Source organism: Nelusetta ayraudi, unplaced genomic scaffold (assembly GCF_046127955.1).
Source record: "Nelusetta ayraudi isolate G7.1 ecotype Tasmania unplaced genomic scaffold, CSIRO-AGI_Nayr_v1 ptg000026l, whole genome shotgun sequence".
Classification (NCBI taxonomy): domain Eukaryota; kingdom Metazoa; phylum Chordata; class Actinopteri; order Tetraodontiformes; family Monacanthidae; genus Nelusetta; species Nelusetta ayraudi.
In genome coordinates, this window is record NW_027466076.1 from 466681 (window position 1) to 487132 (window position 20452).

At 47.7% G+C, this 20452-nt stretch overlaps 1 protein-coding gene across 2 annotated transcripts; it reads left to right on the forward strand.

The window, feature by feature from the left end:
• The first annotated feature begins 373 nt into the window (after window positions 1-373).
• Window positions 374-19994, forward strand: lamb1a (laminin, beta 1a). 2 transcript variants are annotated; one of them, XM_076028639.1, is made up of 34 exons: window positions 374-537; window positions 1436-1463; window positions 1500-1674; window positions 3405-3543; window positions 4799-4872; window positions 5012-5200; window positions 5295-5358; window positions 5436-5638; window positions 6517-6637; window positions 7004-7192; window positions 7698-7874; window positions 8035-8147; window positions 8499-8578; window positions 8882-9017; window positions 9207-9365; window positions 9543-9670; window positions 9895-10015; window positions 10122-10323; window positions 11354-11497; window positions 11592-11823; window positions 11969-12132; window positions 13340-13564; window positions 14038-14255; window positions 14445-14541; window positions 16019-16388; window positions 16925-17109; window positions 17228-17469; window positions 17632-17841; window positions 17938-18082; window positions 18165-18372; window positions 18535-18676; window positions 18763-18939; window positions 19069-19228; window positions 19315-19994. In XM_076028639.1, exons 1-34 carry the CDS (start codon window positions 507-509, stop codon window positions 19452-19454), a joined length of 5388 nt encoding a protein of 1795 aa, XP_075884754.1. In that variant the 5' UTR covers window positions 374-506; the 3' UTR covers window positions 19455-19994. The 2 variants fall into 2 exon arrangements, with proteins under 2 accessions (XP_075884754.1, XP_075884753.1); XM_076028638.1 differs by having other exon boundaries at window positions 1436-1674.
• Window positions 19995-20452: the final 458 nt, after the last annotated feature.

Sequence of the window (20452 nt, forward strand, 5' to 3'; positions counted from 1 at the left end):
TCTCATACTCCCCAGCCAGGTGTTGGCTCCACCCTCAGAAACCGCCTTTTCCATGTCCCCCTTCCTCCAGTCCAACAAAGCATTTTTTTTCTAGCAGGAGGCTGCAAACACAGGGCTAAATCAAAGTGCCTGCTTTCAAGGTAGACTAGTGGGCTTTGTGATGGCATTGTGACCGTCTGAACTCTTTCAAATTCACTTTTTTTTCCTGCAGCAGTCGTTTCATTTCTGTCCTCCTCCCATCCAGACGTTGCTCGGCTTTATTCTGAAAGTGGACCCAGCCGTGTGGAGCTGAGTGAGGGGGCGGGAACGAGGCTGTGTGGGGAGGGGAGATCCAGGGTGGTCTCCTGTGCAGCACTCTCAGGGCTTGGTAAGTCTCAGCAGGTCCTCAGGAGGTGCACAGCTCAGAAGGTCTGCAGAGACGCCAGAGTTCCGAGGAGGATTTTTTTAAATTTTGGTCCTGAGGTCTTCAGTCGGGTTGCCAGCCGTTTTTTTTCCCTGCCGACAACATGTTGGAGCTCAAGCTGGCGGTTCTGCTCGGTGAGTTTCACTTCTCCTCTCTTTTATTCTGCTTTAGTAGGATTTACTCTGTACCTATTTTAATTACTGTAGCTCGGTCAGAAATCAGTTTGTTTGATCTGGAAGTTGGAAGTTTTTTTTACAGCCCATAAATAAAACTCAGACATTGTATTTTCAAATCCTTTTTGATTCAGGTCTGAAACAATTTTGTAGATATATACTTTCTTCAACTTCTTTTTTAGTTTTTTAGATAAAAGTTTAAAAAAAAACTTGGACTGAGTCTTTTTGAGATCTTAAAGGTGCTATAGTCTGTCTAAATGACAAAATGAAAGCAAATAAAAATATATTTCCTTCAAAATTTTGGAATCTATTTTCAGAGGAAAACGGTTGAAATGAAAGTTAAAGAGAAGGAAATCAGTGAAAGATGAGTGAAATTGGAGCGGAGCCACCCTTGACCCCACTAGCCTCCACAGACGGCCGGAGAGGCTGAAGTGAAACGTGACCTCAGATCAGTTTGTATGAGATAAAACCAGCTCAGACTCAGCAGCTCAAACTTGCAAACTTCCAGTGGTTAGTCATCAGAAGGAGGTCCTGGTCCAAGGTGTAAAACCTGCTGGTCCTGGTCCAGGATCCATGATCCTGATGTCCGCTTGAGTCTGAGTGAATTGGATCAGCAGTTCCTGATTCTTCCTCCGTGGTTCTGGCAGAGCAGCTAGTGTGAAGTCTTCATGTTCTCCTCCCACATCCTGGCTGAGGGAGTTGAGTTAATATGTGACTGTTTACCCGTAAGTGTGAGTGTGACCCCCCCGCCAATCCCTCTTCACATCCCCTCAGCTTTGGAGCAAATGGCTGCAGAAATCACACTCACAAAAAACGCAATCCTGAAACTGACGACAACAACATCCTTCTGCTTTCTCAGCCCTGCAGGTGCTCTCCGGCGCTCAGGAGGGCGCTCAGGAGGGCGCTCTGCCGGGCGCTCTGCCGGGCGCTCTGCCGGGCCAAGACGCTGCCATCCCTGAGTTCAGCGACGTGTGCACGGAGGGCAGCTGCTACCCGGCGACAGGGGACCTGCTGATTGGCCGAGCGCACCAGCTCTCGTCCACCTCCACCTGCGGACTGAGACGCCCCGAGCCGTTCTGCATCGTCAGTCACCTGCAGGTACGTTTCGGCATCTGCGTACAACATCCAAAATTGACAACAAGTTGAACACAAAATTGGTGTGATATGATGTTCAAGCCAAAGTTGCACATGTTGCATACATACACGCACACACAGACCTTGGCTGGGTTACACACTTGGGTAAAACATGACACACATGGTACAACACAACTTTTTTCAGGGGGATGTTTTAAAGGAGGTGATCAGAAGTTGGGGAAAAAATTTTGCAATTCAGGAAATACCCAATAATTGACTCTACTTTTTTCATTTTTTTTTAAATATAAAAAACAGTTTAAAACACCAGGAGAGTGTAACAGTGCTGTATAACATGTTGCACACATTTGTGGACTTTGACGGTGTTTGACACACAGGTAAAACATGACACACAGGTAGACCACAACTTGAGTGCTTCTCAAGCTGTGGTGCCCCATTTTCGACCAATGAGCCGCCAGGCAGCCGGTTTCATGTTTCAGACTGCGAGTTTATAAGAACCTCCTCTGTTTTTTATTTTCAGCTAAGAGAGTTCATGCCAGCCGTGCTATGAAAGCAGGAAACAGATGGGGGTTTTTTTCTCTTGTTTACGGGTACAAAAATGTTAATGTTGACTTGCTGATCAAAGTAAAACCAAACAGAAGTTATTAATCATTGTGGGGAAAAAAACGATGGAAAACTCTGACACTGTTTGTTGCTCAACAAACAGTCTGATTGGACGGCCAGCCTGTTTGCTTTGGGTGTTGAAGTGTGTGTGTGTGTGTGTGTGTGCGCGTGTGTGTTTGTGTGTGTGTGTGTGTGTGTGTGTGTGTGTGTGTGTGTGTGTGTGTGCGTGTGTGTGTGTGTGTGTGTCTCAAGTGTTTCCTGTGTAAATCACCTCCCTACAAGGTCTTGTCGAGCTCTGCAGTGCTCCATGCAGATGCTTTCGTGTCCAGATGTTTCTGTGGAGAAAAAACACAAACACAAGGTGTCCGTCCAATTAGGGTGAGAGATTGCAGACTGAGCGCGTTCGTTGAGAAGCGGCCGACTGTTAACATTCAGCACCGCTGACAAACGAAGAGGCCTCCCCTCTTACTCGGTTCCAGTAAACTGTGTTAAGGTTTTTAAAAGCCACCTTCAGGTTCTCCTTATTAGGGCAACAAGTGAAGTGTCCTTTTGACATCACAGCTCAGTTGGCGTGATCGCTGACTGTACTTCCTGTCACACTTGTTTTAAGGTGCCTTCACCGATTCTCACTTCTTTAATTTCGTTGTCCTGGACTCCAGTGGAGCTGTTTCTCACCATCAATTATCCGAGATCCTGCAGAGGATGTGAAGATAACAGGGCATTTAGCCCTCTGTTTGTGGCCCCCGGCTAAACTCATGCTTTGCTGGCTCGTCAGCAGAATGGTGTCAGAGGTCAGAGAGGGAAGAAGTCTTTAAATTCAATATATGAATACAGGATGTAGGATTTCATAGGTTATATGGTTCATCTAAAGTAACAAATCAGATGTTCTCAAAGGAGACAATATTTCACTGTTATACCAGATATATTTTTAAACCGCAGACTCTGGCTCTTTTTGTTTGAAACAGGAAGTGACTTAAATATTCTTCCCTCCTCCGGCAGCATTTCTTCGTTTGTGTTGTGAAGAGCTCTGGTCAGAAAGCAACCTCCCGCGTCCGTGGACAAAGAGGAATGTTTGGAATTCTTGGCCAGCATTAACCCCTTTCCCTCTCCTCTCCTCCCCTCCTCCCCCACAGGAGGAGAAGAAGTGCTTCATGTGCGAGTCCTCTGAGCCGTACAACGAGCAGGCGGAGCAGACCAAGGGCCACCGCATCGAGAACGTTGTCACCACGTTCGCGCCCAACCGGCTGAAGACGTGGTGGCAGTCGGAGAACGGTGAGCACCGCCACAGCAAGGTTCCTCCTACCATCAAGAAGCCCTGCTGAGCCTCATTGTTGAACTAATTAACATGAAATTGCCTTATCAGTAGCCCAAGCTCTGGCCAGGTGTGAAGGGCCACTGCAGGAGTTGTCACATGATGTTTTTTATGTCCTGGAACTGCATGGGGGGACAAAGTAATGTGGAGCAGTGAATGGAACTCATTCAGGGTCTGCAGGTTCTCAGTCATCCAGGTCCTGCTGTTAAGTCCCCTGTTCTTTAGACTGATGAATGGGCTAATTTTAAGCTCTTGAAGACAGATTTGTTGACTTCAATTTCTTATCCAAACTTCTTTTTATTTGTCTGAGCCTTTCAAAATCATAAAAGTAAAAAAAAAACAAAAAAAACACCAACCTCCTCACTTCAGTTGAAGATCTCCTTCTTCAATTACGCAGCAGAGTTGCTCAGATCTCAACTCTTGAATTGCACTCGCCAGCCTTGCAGGTTGCCGTAGAAACACACTTTTCCGATTACCTCACAACTGCGCTGGGTCCCAGTAGGAATCCGTGGACTCTCAGTTCTGACAAAACAAAGCAGAAACTGCTGCTAGATGCCCTCAGGAGCCCTCCAATAACCACGAGGAAGTAACTGTTTTTTTAAGAATAAGAAACAAATCACAAAAAAACACAAAAACACAGCAGTGCAAGGCAGCAAACCACATCCGACCAATAGGAAGCCCTTGAGCTGTTGCTGCTTGGCTCAACATGCAGCAACACGTCTGAATGGCCCACTTCAGTCTGATGGACTCAAATCCCCCTTCCGTTCTCCCTACAAGATGAACATTTCAACTGGCACTCAAGCCCCCCTTCCATCCTCGTCTTTGCCCAGGTTTCAAGTCCCTCCTCTTCTTCAAACTGAGTGCACATCAGCTGAAACTAACCTTGTTAGACTTGACTCCTAGCTTTGATAGAGAAAAAGCTGCTTTTAGACACTGAACAAAAAGGGCAGTCTGTGGAGGTCTGATGTCCCTATGGTGAAGAGTGACTCTGTCTTCACCTCGCCTCTCCCAGACAATGCTGCTGTTGTGGTCCGGATAGATGACTAGGATCATGACAAGAACTCAGCTGAGGAGAATTTGTGGAACCTGTTGATGGATATGATAAATATATACCTTGTGCTGCATGATGTACGACTGACCTCCATCATTTTGCTTGGGGAAGTTTTATGTGTAATTAATGTTCGGCCAGCTGCGTAATGTTCTGAATGCTTGTAGGCATGGAGAACGTCACCATCCAGCTGAACCTGGAGGCCGAGTTTCACTTCACTCATCTCATCATGACCTTCAAGGTAAGTTATACACAGCGAATGAGGGTAAAAAATGCAGATAATAAAGCGCCAATGACACAGCGATTAATGTTGTACTATAATTAAAAAGCTAAGCTTCAGTCAAACAATTGTGTCTCCTTGCATGATTTCCTGTCCGCAGACTTTCCGACCAGCCGCCATGGCAATTGAGCGTTCAGCTGATTTTGGCAAGACATGGCAGGTCTACCGTTACTTTGCCTACGACTGCGGCAGCTCCTTCCCATCCGTTTCCCAGGGACCCATGAAGAAGGTGGATAACGTCATCTGTGACTCACGCTACTCGGACATTGAGCCGTCCACCGAAGGAGAGGTAACTTGCCTGTTGAATGGCGAAATGGTGCTGCAAGGCACCCAAAGGAAAATGTTGCATCCTTTAATGACGTGTCTGTTTTTGTCTTCCCCAGGCCATTTTCAGGGTCCTGGACCCAGCTTTCAGAATCAATGATCCCTACAGCCCCAGGATTCAGAGTATGTCACCACACACTGCTGGCACTTTGCGTTTGAATGTGGATGGGTTCATCATTACTGATTGTTCTTTTGTCCAGACATGCTGAAGATCACCAACCTGCGGGTGAAGTTCACCAAATTGCATACGCTCGGAGATAACCTGCTGGATTCCCGTATGGAGATCAAAGAGAAGTACTATTACGCCATCTATGACATGGTGGTCCGAGGGAATTGCTTCTGCTATGGGCATGCTTCCGAGTGTGCCCCAATCCAGGGCACCGGGCAGGCCAGAGAGGGTATGGTGAGTACATAAAGGGTCTTCAACTTCTGGGAGGGAACATGGTTGAGTAACCAAAAAAGGGACATGTTGGCTCATAAAGAAAGTGACTAAGTCCTGTTACCCAAAGGGTCAGAATTGGAATTCAGTCATGGCAAGTGATTCTTTGAGTTGAGGAAGGTGTCCTGTAGGGACAAGTCCAGACTTGGAGGAGAGTGAGAACTTCCCAAGAGGTCACACTGAGTTTAGAATGAGGAAAGCAAAGGCTTCAACTGGTCAGGGATTGAGTCAAAGGAACAGGGTGGGGCAACAAATTGGTAAAAGGCATTGTAGCGTAATGGTTAGCCCTGGAGGCACAGTGTGAGTCCTTCGGGGTCTTGAAAGTGTCCTGGAATAGGGCGAAGTGATTGGGGCAAGTCAAGACTTTAACAGGGAGTTTCCTGACAGTTCAGAGTAAAGGTGAGAACAGAATGGGTCATAGGTATGCCTTAAATGAGACAGGGTGTATATATTATAGGTGTTGAAGGGCTTGGAGAACCCTAGAAGGTGTGACATGAAGCCTGAGGGTTTTTGACATGGCTGCACTTTCAGTCTGCAGGTTCCAGATTGACTGTCGAGGTCTGTCCATTGCTCAAGACCTCCAGATAATATTCTGTTTGTTTCGGTTCAGATTCAGCCTGTAGTTTCCTTCTCTTTCAATGTATTTTCAATTTTTAGTGTGCAAGTTTTGTTCAAAATTGATGTATTATTTATCCAGTGTTACTTGTGATAATCACTTTTATACTTATGCCAACAGAAATTAAAGAAAAAACTTTCAAAACAACACCTGGCTGTAGAAAGCCAATGTTGACAAAGAACCTCAACTGTCAGTCAATCCAAGATGTTTTGTATTTTGTTCACAGGTTCATGGGCACTGCATGTGTAACCACAACACCAAAGGTCTTAACTGTGAACAGTGTCAGGATTTCCACCATGACCTGCCATGGAGACCAGCCGAGGGACGCAACACCAATGCCTGCAAAAGTGAGTCCTTGCTGGTCTTGACTGGTCTGCAGTGCTCTTGTCTGTGCCCATTACCCTTGTTTTCGGCTTCCTGCTCATTCCTACCAAAGCCCTCTGGTCTTCCCTACCTTTTTCCAGTTTATTTGCTTTTGGCTGTTCTTAACCACTGGATTTTTACTGGGTCACAGTGGTTTCCTCCGGCCCCTGTCTTCTTGTGTCTAACTTGTCTTATGTGGTCTCATGTTTTTAACCAGCGTCTAGTCTATAATGCTTGACTTATTCCTGACCAACCACTATCACCTTGTTTCAACTGATTTCCACTCTCCTAAACTCTCCAGTTGTCTGCACTTGTTCAAATCCTGACCCAGTCCTCCTGTTCTTTTTCAGAGTGCAACTGCAACCACCACTCGGACTCGTGTCACTTTGACATGGCCGTGTACATGGCATCAGGGAACGTCAGCGGTGGGGTCTGCGAAGAGTGTCTTCACAACACCGCTGGACACAACTGCGAGCAGTGCAAGCCGTTTTACTACCAGCACCCAGAGAGGGACGTCAGAGACCCCAATATCTGCCACCGTGAGTCCAGGAAGTTTCCACTATCTGAGAAAATGTGTGTCAGGAGCACAGCAAAAATTGACAATGATATTCTCAGCAACACGATCCACAGGGTGGAAGTCAGACAGCACTGAGGTCATGTTTTAGGAGTTTAGACATGACACTTTTTTAATTCCCGAGGGTATTGCTTTCATCAAATGCTTCTGTCTCTGAGTCATGTCTCGCAACTGTTTAATAAAGTCGGAGGCGTGTCTGAGGTTCAGACAGTCTGAGGCCTCGGTTCCTGGAGAGATGTGGTTTAGTTTGCGACAGAGGAATTCAAAGTATCTCTCTTGTCCCATATCTTGCAAGCAGGACTGATAATACTGGCAGTGGATGATAAGGCACGGGTTTCTGTGTGGAAAATATTTCCAGACCAGCTTTGTGTCCACAAGTGAAGGTCCAGGTGAAGAATTCCACATCTAAATCTTCCCAATGATCCTCTCACTGTGTTCTTTTTTTTTTTTGTTTGCTTTTGTTTCTGCAGCCTGTAACTGCGACCCACTGGGCTCCCAGAACGGAGGAATATGTGATGGCATGACAGACGTCCGAGCCGGTCTGATTGCTGGCCAGTGCCGCTGTAAAGTCAACGTGGAGGGAGAGCGCTGTGAGCGCTGCAAAGAGGCTTATTATGGGCTGAACGATGAGCCTGAGGGCTGCAAGGGTATGGAAATTAGACAGAGACGCTCACAATCAGTCATACTGTCAGAGACGAACAATAACTCTGACACTCAGTACGAGTAAAAATAGAGCCGGCAGGGTTAAAATAACAGTGAAACACATGTATGGGTTCGATATTTGAACATTGTTAATGTGTCTTCCAGCATGTACCTGCAACCCCGTGGGAACTCTTCCTGGAGGAAACCCCTGCGACAGTGAAACAGGAACATGTTTCTGTAAACGTCTGGTGACCGGAAGAAACTGCGACCAGTGTGTGGTAAGAATAGACTTATTTTTTTTTAAAGTCTTGTTGGAAGTTTTGAAAACAGGCTGCAGACGTAAAAATAAAAACAATTAGATCGACCACGTTCCAGTGACAGTCATGAACATCAGCTGCTGAAACCCACTGTTTTGTTATGATAGTGTTGCCTTTGTTCAATGTGTGTGTCTATGTGTGTGCGTGGATGAGCGAGTGAGTGTCTGTGTTTATGTGTTTATGGTCCTAACGGGCGACATGAAAGCCGGCGCAGCTTCCTCTCACAGCTTTAATCAGGTTTTTACTGACAGAAAACAACTTAATGACACGTCTCTTAACATCTGCTCCCCGTGTGTGTGTGTGTGTTCCCAGGAGGAACATTGGGGTCTCAGTAATGACATGGACGGCTGTAGACCATGTGACTGTGACTTGGGTGGCGCCGTTGACAACAAGTAAGTTTGCTAGCAAGCCGCCGCTCACTCTGGTGTCTCGGTGCACCTTCACATGTATTTGGAGTGTTGTCATTAACACGAGCAGATATGAAATAAGCAAATGGTTGTAAATGGATGGATATGTGTCAGTCAACATTCTAAATATGATTGTTATGAATCAACCTAGCGGCAGCAGCTAACTGATGCTAACGGTTGCTGGTTTCTTTTATACAATCAGTAGTCGGTCATTCGGACCTTCTTTCTTTTCCTCAATATGTCTTTTGACAATTGTCCTCTGCGTGGTGTTCCCTCCCGCCTTCCCAGGTGTGACCAGGTGACCGGTCAGTGCACCTGCAGAGAGCACATGTTTGGCCGACGTTGTGACCAGGTGGAGTCAGGGTTCTACTTCATCGGCCTGGATCACTATACATATGAAGCAGAGGACGCCAAGTTCGGACCGGTAAGGCTCCTCCCGGCACAATGACTGACGGATCGGGATTTAAAACTTTTCGGCTCTGTGTTGCCTCTCCTCAATCCCAAAATGATTGAATGAACTCTCATGGGGGTCAAGGTCTACGAGAAACTAAGAAAAACTAAAACTTTTAGAGGTCAAATTACGGGTGGTGAGTTGTTAATCTTGTCCCTTCAGGGAGTGACAGTAGTTCCAAGGCCCCACCCACTGGACCGCAGCCCCACCTGGACTGGTGTTGGACTGGTCAATGTCCCGGAAGGAGCCTTCCTGGAGTTCACCGTGGACAACATCCCTCACTCCATGGAGTATGACATCCTCATCCGATACGAGCCTCAGGTAGGTTCGGATGAAATGTGGCGCTGCCCATCAACTGTTCCAATGACAAATGATGATGAGTCGTTACCAGGCATGTGCTTCATAGCAACGGGCATCTTCTAAGTTGGAATTCAGTGGATTTAAAGGAGAAAAAGAAAGTTTAAGTCTCACAGTCGCATGTGATTTCTCATGGTGTAGCTGCCCGACCAATGGGAAGAAGTTTTGATGACGGTGATGAGGCCCGGACCCATGAAAGCAGACAGCCGCTGTGTCAACACGGTGCCAGATGACGACAACCAGATGATCTCACTTCACCCCGGCTCACGGTAACACTCAAAGAAAACATTCCACTGGACTAAATCAAAACAGAATAAAAAACAAATTCATGAAGGACATGAATTTAAATCTCAAAATCCAATTTAATGTTAGCTTACTCCTAACTTTTGTAGAATATTGTACATACTGGCCTGAATCTTTTTGTCACGCTGACAACATCCATGGTTACCATCCAATCAAATGACTTTTGTCATTTCCTCTGCCCTCCACCCAGATACGTGGCTCTTCCAAGACCAGTTTGTTTCGAAACCGGTCTGAACTACACCATCCGACTCAGTCTGCCGCTGTACTCGCCCCTCAGCGACGTCCAGTCTCCCTACACGCTCATCGACTCGGTGAGGACGCCTTCAAAAAGCGGATCTTCCAATCCTGTGCTCGTCGTTGACAATCAAAAAGCTGTCTGAGTGGAGTCAGTCTCACCGGTTCTCTTGATGCCCTCAGATCGTCTTGATGCCCCACTGTAAGAACTTGGAGATCTTCACGGCGTCCGAGGGTGGAGACACCTCGAGCTCAAACAGCTGGGATACCTTCCAGCGTTACCGCTGTCTGGAGAATAGCCAGAGCGTCATCAAGTCGCCCATGACGGACATCTGCAAGAACTACATATTCAGTATCTCGGCCATGTTGCACCAGGGAGCCAAAGGTACGTCAGCCCCCAATCCTCCATCACCACCACTGACCAACATGTGACCACTACCAGAACCTGAGTTCTTATGATACTGGCCAAACACAGCAACAAAAAAAAAAGGTGAAAATTTAGCCTCTGCTCTGCTGCTGCTTCCTGACCTTTGGCCTCTGCGTGATGAGAAAGGAGAAGAGGAATTTCCCCCGGGGCTCCAGCAGAGCGGGGGGCAGCATATGGGTGGATTTAAACTGAAGCCAAAGTCTTGCTTTTGTTCCAAACTGCTCCAAATTAAATTGACTGGGCTGCAGGACAATCATCACGACCACCGCTCAGCAAAATGTTTTAGTTTTAGCAGAAGGAAGTAAACTGCAAGTTCAACATGTCAGCAATTCAAGGCTGCTCTACTGTGAATCCAGAATGAATGAAAGATGTGGAAACAGGTAAAGCGTTTCAAATGTGGGGACAGCACGCTGCTTTGGTGCAGAAGTGTGTGATTTGGGACACACCTTAAAGTCTTCCGCAGATAATTAGATAGACGAGGGCTGACGTAGTGCAGTTCAGGTTTCACCGCTTGCAAAGAACTGGAAGAGCTGTGGTTAGTGAGTAACGACTATCATCCAAGTCCCACGGAAGGGGAAAAACTACAGCCTGCCTACCCCATACTGCCGTGGGTAGGACGGGAGCAGAAGTAACGCAGGGTGGCCGTGGGAAACTCAGCCAACGCCATGATCTCAGAAACAGGACACAAGAAGCATCACAAACACCAGAGGTGGCGAAGACTCAAACTGCACCAGTGAGAGTTTTTAAAACCAGGTGGGGGGGGGGGGGGGGACTACAGCAATTTGTCATCGCGGGATTGTCGTAAAACCAAACTTAAACATAGACATCCTGTCTCCATGAGTGATGTCACCAGTCCCCCGATCTGAGCCTCAACATCCTGCGCAAGACTCAACCTGCTTCCCCTTCATTGACGTCCCTCGGGGGCTTCGCTCTGTGACCTGTCAAGGTGTTTTATATCTCTCTCTGTGTATATCCTCTTGTTTCCCAGAGTGCCAGTGTGACCCTCAGGGCTCGCTCAGCACCGTGTGTGACCCAAACGGCGGCCAGTGCCAGTGTCGCCCCAACGTGGTCGGGAGGAACTGCGACACGTGCGCCCCATCCACCTTCCATTTCGGGCCCAACGGCTGCAGAGGTCAGAGCTCTGTGATCCAGTCTGGACCAAGGAAGCCGATCCCATTGCCCTGAACCACCAGTCGAACGTGTCTTGTGTCTTATGTCGTCGACAGCGTGCGACTGTGACCCCCAGGGCTCGCAAGGCCCCTTCTGCGATCCGCTGACGGGACAGTGCACCTGCCTCCCGGGGGAGTACGGCCGGCAGTGTGACCGCTGTCTGCCGGGCCACTGGGGCTTCCCCACGTGTCGACCCTGCTTCTGCAACGGACACACAGACGAGTGCGAGCCCGACACCGGCCGCTGCATCGGCTGCCGGGACCACAGCACCGGACACTCCTGCGACAGGTGAGCCGGCGCACAGCCACGCCTGTTACCTGTGACCGTGACAGGTTGCAGACACTGACCCAACACCACCTGTCTCTCTCTCTCTCTCTCTCCCTCTCTCTCTCTCTCTCTCTGTCTCTCCCTCTCTCTCGCCGCTCTTGTGCAGGTGTCTGTCGGGTTACTACGGCGACCCAGTGCTAGGGTCAGGTGACCACTGCCGCCCCTGCATGTGTCCCGACGGGCCTGGCAGCCTGCGGCAGTTTGCGGGAAGCTGCTACCGTGGTGACAACACCCTGCAGGCCATTTGTGTTTGCAACCCTGGTTTTAAAGGTAAAAAAAAAAAAAAGAAGAAGAATTAAACTTTATTTCTGTGAAACCTTAGGCTCAAATCCAAAACCTTTTTCCTGATGTCAAAAGAGTATGTGGCCAGTCTGTGTCACAAGGAGTGACTGTTTAAGTTGCTGCTCTAAATAAAATACAAAGGTAAACAAAGAGGAGATAACGGAAGTGAGTTTGAGGCTAGCTACCGCTAAAGAGATTAGCGTGGATGCTAAAGTAGAGGCATTTTTATGAGCACCAGATGTTATTTTTATGCTAAAATAGTTTCACTGAAGATTTCTATTGTTGAGACATTTTGAACATGCTTGACGTTCAGGAGTGTTATATAAACTTCTACTGTAATCTACATATTATACAAACTACACTCAGCTGTGCACCAAGAGGAAAATCTTACCAACTCTTCTGAAGGGGAAGGAACACGATTACATTTCTCTATAATTAAGAACATACAACACTGTCCTATCTGACGTTTTCATGCCCACTTCAGGATACAGTTCATAAAACACAAACAGATGTGATGATGAAGCTTGAGTGCAAACGCAGACGGGATAATTACAGTGTAAGAGTGAATCCAGCCCCGAGGTCACGCTTCTTAACAGCCCTGCAGACACAAACAGAGGTTTCATTCCCCGAGAAATAAGCTTTGTGATTAGTGTGATGTAAACAGTAGCCGGGAGCGGGAATGTGACGCGACTCTGTTATTAACGGCAGGAAATAAGATGTTGGAAGTGGGCTGGAATCGGCCGCCAACTCGAAAATTACCAACTTTCTCCGTTTGTTCAGCTCAGGGTGGAAATTATTCCTCGGACGTGCGTGACGCTCCTACCGGTTTTATTAGTAGTAGTTGTATAGCATAAAACTCCATCATTATTGTCATACGGATTCAAGTCTGCACAGTGATGAAGGACCTGCTGTGGGCAGTTGGCACTAAAGAACTGAAATCAAGATCTCTTCTTCGTCAACATGTGAAATTGTTGAAAAGTTACGTCACTTTCGCTTTAAAACTAGCTTAAAACGTCTCAAATCATCAACAGGAAAAGCATCCAATTGTCCTTTAAAGTTCTTCGTTTAGCCAACATGCTGGCTGCTATCATATAGCAGGTTGATCATCCTCTGTTTCAGCAAACAAGGCACGATAGCTCGGCTTTGCTAGCCACCTGTGTTAAACCCTGGTGTTCAATATCTCTGCTCTCCACAGGTGCTCGCTGCGATGAGTGTTCACCTGGTTACTATGGTAACCCCGGGGAGGCTGGAGGATCGTGTCAGCCGTGCCAGTGCCACAACAACATCGACATGCTAGACCCGGACTCGTGCGACGCCCGGACCGGGGAGTGTCTACGCTGCCTGTATCACAGCGAGGGCCCCGCCTGCCAGAGCTGCAAGCTGGGTTACTACGGCAACGCCACGCTGCAAGACTGCAGGAGTGAGTGCAAATGAGTTTCCATAGCCGGTGCTACCTGGAATAGAGGTCGGAGGTCACGGTGTCTGAGATTCTTGTCAATTTGACCAGAAAGTCTGAAATAAAAATTCTCAGACAGACCTCGAAATAAGCCAAACCAAAAGCATTCTGACGATGATCACTATTATCGATAAATCAACCTTTATTCATAAAGCGCTAAATCACATCCAAGGTCCTGAGGTCGAGGTCATCGTCTGCTCGGGAGACACAGAGAATGCGGCAGTATCTTTCATATGCTTTTAAGCTCAGTATTATGTACATACTATGCTGTTTTTTTATGAGTTTGCAAAAAAAGTTTAGAAATGTGCTACAGCCACTAAAACATGCACTATCATGAAGCTTTAATGTGTAGTTACCTTTTTAACCACAGGGGGGAGACAGCTTCCAAACGGGATTAAAGTCAACTAAATCTGCCGGGGGTTTTTTTTTTGCTTCAGAGTGCGTCTGCAACCGTCTGGGCAGCGAGCCCTCCAGCTGCCCGTCGCCAGGCGACTGCCACTGCGAGCGCAGCAGCGGCCAGTGCCACTGCCTGCCCAACGTGATTGGTCAACAATGTGACAGCTGTGCACCCAACACCTGGAACATGGCGAGTGGGACGGGGTGCCAGGCCTGCGATTGCGACCCCAATCACTCATACGGGCCTTCTTGCAATGAGGTGAGAATGCACAAATCAACTTTAGCTACTTAGCATTTGCAAAGTAGCTAAAGTTAGCTGGATCGCTAAGAAGGAAGTTGGTGGGGTGACCTGGGACTGAGCCACAGTCCGACAGAGCTTCTAACGTATCAACTGAGCAGATATTGAGAGGTGACGAAACTCAATGGTGGTTTTTGTTTGGGCCTACAGATCAGCGGTTACTGTTCCTGTCATCCCGGTTTTGGAGGGAGAACCTGCAGCGAGTGCAGAGAGCTCTTCTGGGGAAACCCTGAGGTGGAGTGTCACGGTACGTCTGCTGTTTGCTAGATCCACCTTGAAAAGCTCCAGTCCGAATACTTGTGTGCGTTGTTTTTTGGTGCCGAGAGAGCATTCACCATCCCCCATCTTGCCGTGCGGGATCTGATTGGTCCGCTGTGGATAGGATGGGCAGAAGATGCAACAAAAACAAACATAAACACAGCTGGAAATCTGCAGTTGCCTTCATTGAAAACTGCCTTCCCTTGGAGAAAAACACGTTTTTTTGACAGACTGTGGTCAACAAACCAGAGCATCCATTTTTCACACATTTCCTGGTCAAAGTGCTGAGTCACAGCTCAGGTCTTAGTCCACGTCTCTGTCAAACAAACAAAAAAAAATCTATGGGGTACAGCTGTTGCTTTGTGGGAAAATTCCTCCAACTTCTGCTCACCCCTCCAAAAAAAAAAAAAGAATCCTCCCGCAGCGACCAGGATGGAGACCAGATGTTCCCCTGGAGGTCATCATGTCTGAACCTCCTCATGTCTCCCCCCAAAATCCACAACAGAGCAATGAGAGGGATTGAGACAAAGGAGACGCCCGTCTGTCCGTCTACCCCTTCGACCATCGGAATCAAAGCTGCTCTGTTTTCTTATTTCCCCAGCTGGTCAGAGGTTCTGATCTTTAGCGTCTTTGATTGAAACCATATGTGAAGCGCACACAGAGGAAGTCAGACAGCAAGTCTCCGTCTCTTCCTGTCAAATGTTGTTACAGTAAATGAAATTCTAAACCCGTTTAGCTAAACTGATCCTGAGGCCTTGTTTACATATGCCTGTGTGTGTGTGTGTGTGTGTGTGTGTGTGTGTGTGTGTGTGTGTGTGTGTGTGCGTGCGTGTGTGTGTGAGACAGAGAGAGAGAGAGAGAGAGAAACTGTATGCTGAAGACCTCCAGAGAAGAGACGGTAGACAAATACAGCCGCCCACACAGGGCTGTCTGCACTACAAACTGTTTTTCTTAATCTTCAAAGTTTATTCGAACCCGGAGGAGTCGTTTAATCCCCTCCTTACTGGGGTTCAGCGTCTGGACATTTGTTTAGCAAAAAAAATAAAAGATGCAACACAGTACCTTCCTCTCCCACTAGATGGCAGTGTTCACTAACTCATCCTATCACCACTGCCTATCCGTAGCAACACAAACACCCACTGCTCAACGCCAATGACGGTGTCACTTGCAAAGGTTTCATTTACACAAAACCAAAACGCACCAGCAGAAAGCAACAAGAGCGCCATCCTCTGGCTGCAAAGCTCTGGAACGACCTATTGCTTCCTTGTTTTATCAGTGCAGCCACACAGAAGGCCGCGAAGGACCTGCAGGGAGCCAGTTTGTTTTGGTTGTTCCCTTCAACACAGAACTATGACGTCGGGTGGTGAAAAACAATATAGCAGATGGGTGTAAACTGCATCTGCATATGTACATTTTCCGGTCTGATGGGTTTAACCCCTCCCCCATCCATCTGTCTCTCTACCCAGCATGTGATTGCGACCCTCGAGGCATCTCCCAGCCGCAGTGCCACAAGGGCAGCGGCCAGTGCGTCTGCGTGGAGGGCGTGGCTGGGCCCCGCTGCGACGTCTGCGCCCGTGGCTTCTCGGGAACTTTCCCTGACTGCCAACCCTGCCACCAGTGCTTTGCCGAGTGGGACAGCATTGTCGGGCAGCTGACCAACCAGACGCACCGCCTGGTCAACAGGGTCCACGCCCTCAAGGTCAGCGGGGTGAGCGGGCCGTACAAGAAGTCCATTGAGGGCATGGAGAGGAGTGTGGCCGACATCAACGCCATCCTAAGCCAGAACCCGGCGTCGCAGCCACTGAGCGAGATCCAGCAGCTGCTGCAGCAGGCCAGGTGAGATCATCTTTGTCTGGCTTATGGTCCACAAGTGGCCATGAAAAAGTCATACTAACGCTGAGCGTCCAGAATGTGGACCCTCAGAGTAAAAACAAAACTGGCTGAGATTTTCTTTATTCTTCAGTCTATACCTTTTATTAGACTGTGTGCAGTCATTTTAATCCAAGTTCTAAAGCCGCGTCTTGTCAGGTTTAATTACTTTAATTCTGGGATGGGCCACATAAGATTAAATTTAATCTAGTCCTAAATCTGTGACGGGCCACTTTGTTGATTATTGATTTCTACTGTATCGAAGTCTTAAAATGTTTTAAATTTGAGTTTAATTTCAGATCAGATAGTATCGATAGAAATAGAAGGAATAGGATCATGTTTAATCTGGACTCCAGAGGGCCAGGTTACTGTTTATCTTGTATTCAGTGTATCTCGTATTATTTTGACCATCACTTCCAAATTCAATGGTACTTCTCAATCTGGCAACCATGAACTTTATAAATTAATCTGAGCATTAAGAGATGATGTGCTACGTCCCTCAGTGACCTGGTGGGGGAGCTGAGCCAGATGATGAACCAGACAGAGCAGACACTGGACGAGGCCAAGGACTCGGACTCAGCAGCTCAAACTAAACTGGACTCGTTGACGTCCGACAGCCAGAAACTGGAGCGCACAGTTCAGGAGCTGCTGGATCAGGTCGAATTCATCAAAAACTCTGACATCAGAGGTGAGGACCTGCTCTGTCGCCCCCTATAGGCTGTTTTTATTGTAGCAATCAGTTGATTTTTATTTTATTTTTTTTTCATCAATATTATAATTATCTATGTTCCTGTCTGTTCCCATAGGGGCGTCGGACAGTGTCAGAAAGTACTTCCTGCAGTCACAGGAAGCAGAAGCTCGAGCCAATGCCTCCACCACAGACGACGGAAGCCCTGTGGAGAACTCAGGCACTCTACGGCAGCTCACAGAGGACAAGATGAACCAGACCAGGGAGGAGTTCCTAAAGAGACACGCCGAGCACGCTCAGAGACTGGACGACCTGGCCGGAGAGCTGCAGACACTGGACCTGTCTGAGATCAGCCATCAGGTTGGTTCTGACCCACCGGACCATTACTTCCTCGTCTGTAGCAGTGAGAACCTGATCTGGGTTGGAAATTTCGGTGGGAGGGGCCAGAAAACCTCTGACGCACCTCCTACAGTACGTCAACTGTTCTACACAGACAAAACAATCTTTCCTGGTTCTTTGTAGACCTGTGGAAGTCCACCTTCAGGCCAGGACTCTTGCCTGTCGTCAGCCTGTGGAGGGCTGGGCTGCGTGGACGCCGAGGGTCTGAGCAGATGCGGTGGTGAAGGGTGTGACGGCGTCGTGACTGCAGCTAGCAACGCCTGGAAGAAGGCCCAGGAGTCCCAGCAAGAGATCATCAGCGCCATGGAGGAAGTGGAGAAGCTCTCCAAGATGGTGAGTCCCACGGGTCCGGGGATTGGTTTTGATCTGGTCTGGTCGAGTCTGGTCTTGCAGGATCGGCAACCTCTGACCTTCCTTCTGTTTGTGCAGGTGTCTGAGGCCAAGCAGAAGGCGGACGAGGCGAAGCTCAACGCCTATGACGTTCTGATGAAGACCAACAGGACCAAACAGCGGGTCGACCAGAGCAACGAGGAACTTAGGAGCCTCATCAAACAGATCAGGGACTTCCTCACGCGTATGTCTCCTTAACTTCCTGTGATGATCGATTCTTTGTTTGAGAGATATTAGAAAAAAGAATCCTGTCTTGGGCATTTCAGAGGATGCTGCAGACCTGGAGAGCATTGAGCTGGTGGCCAATGAGGTTCTGGCCATGCAGATGCCCACGACGCCTGAGCAGCTGCAGAATCTGACTGACGAGATCCGGCAGAAGGTGGAAGAACTTGGCGGTGTGGAGACCATCCTGGAACAGAGCGCCGGCGACATCCAGAGAGCAGAGGAGCTCCTGGAGGAGGCGCGCAGAGCCAGGTCAGTCCTGCAGGTCTGAGAGGAAGGAACCACGAGGAACCACGGCTCCCAAACAAACCCTCTAGCGCAGAGATGATTTACAAGCTCCAGAGTTTGATCTTTTAGGAGGTTAAATCCCAGCGGAAACTGAAGAAGGGTTGTGTGACTTCCTGTCGTCTACAGCAAGGAGGCGGCCGACGTGAAGGACTCGGCGGAGAAGGTCAAGCAGGCGCTGGAAGAAGCCCAAAGAGCTCAGACAGCGGCCAGCAGCGCCATCCAGCAGGCGTCGGCCGACATCCAGAGCACCAACAGCCTGCTGTCCTCGGTCAGTGCCAACAGCCTCTGCTTCCAGACCAGATCTTCTGCATTTCGATCACCACGTTCCCCCTGAACGCATCTTCTCCCCTGCAGGTGCAGACCGAGGCAGCCGACGCCGAGGAGAAGCTGCAAAACGCCACGCAGAGGCTGCAGCGTCTGGAGCAGGACATGATGCTGCTGAGTGACAAGTCTCATAACATTACCCAGAGCACGCAGCTGACCAATCAGGACGCAGTGGCCATTGGGAAGATCGCCGACGAAGTCAAGAAGGTGGGATCACAGAACCGCTGTTTTTTTTTTTTTTAAATAAGAAAAGAAAAAAGAAAAAACACCAGAGAGAGTCTCGACCATTCTTGACCATTTGTGTGTGTGTGTGTGTGTGTGTGTGTGTGTCTTCAGGACTTAGACAATGAGGTGAAGGATAAATATGCCACAGTGGAGCAGTTGATTGACCAGAAAGCAGGGGGCGTGGCCGACGCTAAGAAAAGAGCGCAGGCGCTGCAGCAGGAAGCCAAAGAGCTGCTGCTGAAGGCCAGCGACAAACTGCGGCTGCTTAAAGGTGAAAAAAAAAAAAAAAAAAAAAGACTTCCTGGCCAATAAAAACATTGATTTCCTTTCCGATTCCTGAACATCTGTGTTCCTCAGATCTGGAGAAGTCTTACGCCGACAACCAGCGGACTCTGGAGGTGAAGGCGGAGCAGCTGGTGGAGCTGGAGGCGGCGGTCAAGCAGCTGCTGCAGGACATCAGCCACAAAGTCACCGTCTACAGCACGTGCCTGCTCTAGGGTCAAAGGTCGTCAGCGCGGGGAAGTGTGGGGAGTGTCTGTTCAGATTCAGAGTGAAGAGACTGATCTGACCTGGAGTGAAGCCCTTTTCATTGAAGATAAACTACTTGAAGGAAACTTCAAAACTTTGAGATATTGAGAAATTGTATGGAAAAAAACGAAAGATTTTTATTTACAAGAATGAAAGTGAAGATTTGATTGGTTTCTGCCAATCTCAAAATGTATGTTTTTTTACTACATCAAAAATAAATTATAAATCCAATTTTTGTTTGAGGCACCTGACATTGACGCAAAGCTCAAACATGAGCGAGGTGTGAGTCAGACTCAAATCGGTCGACTCTGATAAATTATAAAATTAAAACAACTAGCGAAGTTTAATCGCTATACACGTTCAGCATTGGAGCTTTTGAATTAGCTGTATTAGTTACTGTGAATATGAACAAAAAAAGTGTTGATCAACCTTTAATGATGTTATATTTTTACACTGCCAGAACTCTGAACCTAGGTCATTTTTAATAAAATGAAAAAACTGAAAAAACACAACGTATACAAAAAATTTTTTTACTTTTCCTGCTCACTTTGTTGTTGTTTTTGTAGTTTGTCCCTCCTGCTGACAAATGTCAAATCAACACAGATTGTTTTACTTTGCAAATGAGTTTAAAATTCTGTCACAATTTAGCAGAAAGATTTAAAAAACAATTTGCAGAAAAAAACAAATGAACTCTTTGGCCCTAGGTGACCATGGTTGTTAACGTTGTTATTCTTATTTTTTCTACTCCCTTTCTTTCTTTGTCTCACTCTCTCTCTCCGTCCGTCTCTCTCTTTTTTAATTGCTCTGATTAGATTCCCCCTGTGTGTTTTCAACCTGGCCAGTGCATTTAGCCAGTTTCACTCTTTCTTTCTACATTATTGCGTCACCCAGTGCTTTTCTTTTTGTGTGTTCCAGAGTTTTCTCACCTTTATTTCAGAGGTCTGCTTTGTTCCCGTGGCCTCTTTTT

Bases quoted from the DNA above. Each gene is read 5' to 3' on its own strand.
- lamb1a (XM_076028638.1), top strand. From the start codon at position 507: ATGTTGGAGCTCAAGCTGGCGGTTCTGCTCG. The intron at 9,018-9,206 runs GTAAGGCTCCTC...TTGTCCCTTCAG, and splicing joins AGGACGCCAAGTTCGGACCG to GGAGTGACAGTAGTTCCAAG. The intron at 11,498-11,591 runs GTCAGAGCTCTG...TGTCGTCGACAG, and splicing joins CGGGCCCAACGGCTGCAGAG to CGTGCGACTGTGACCCCCAG.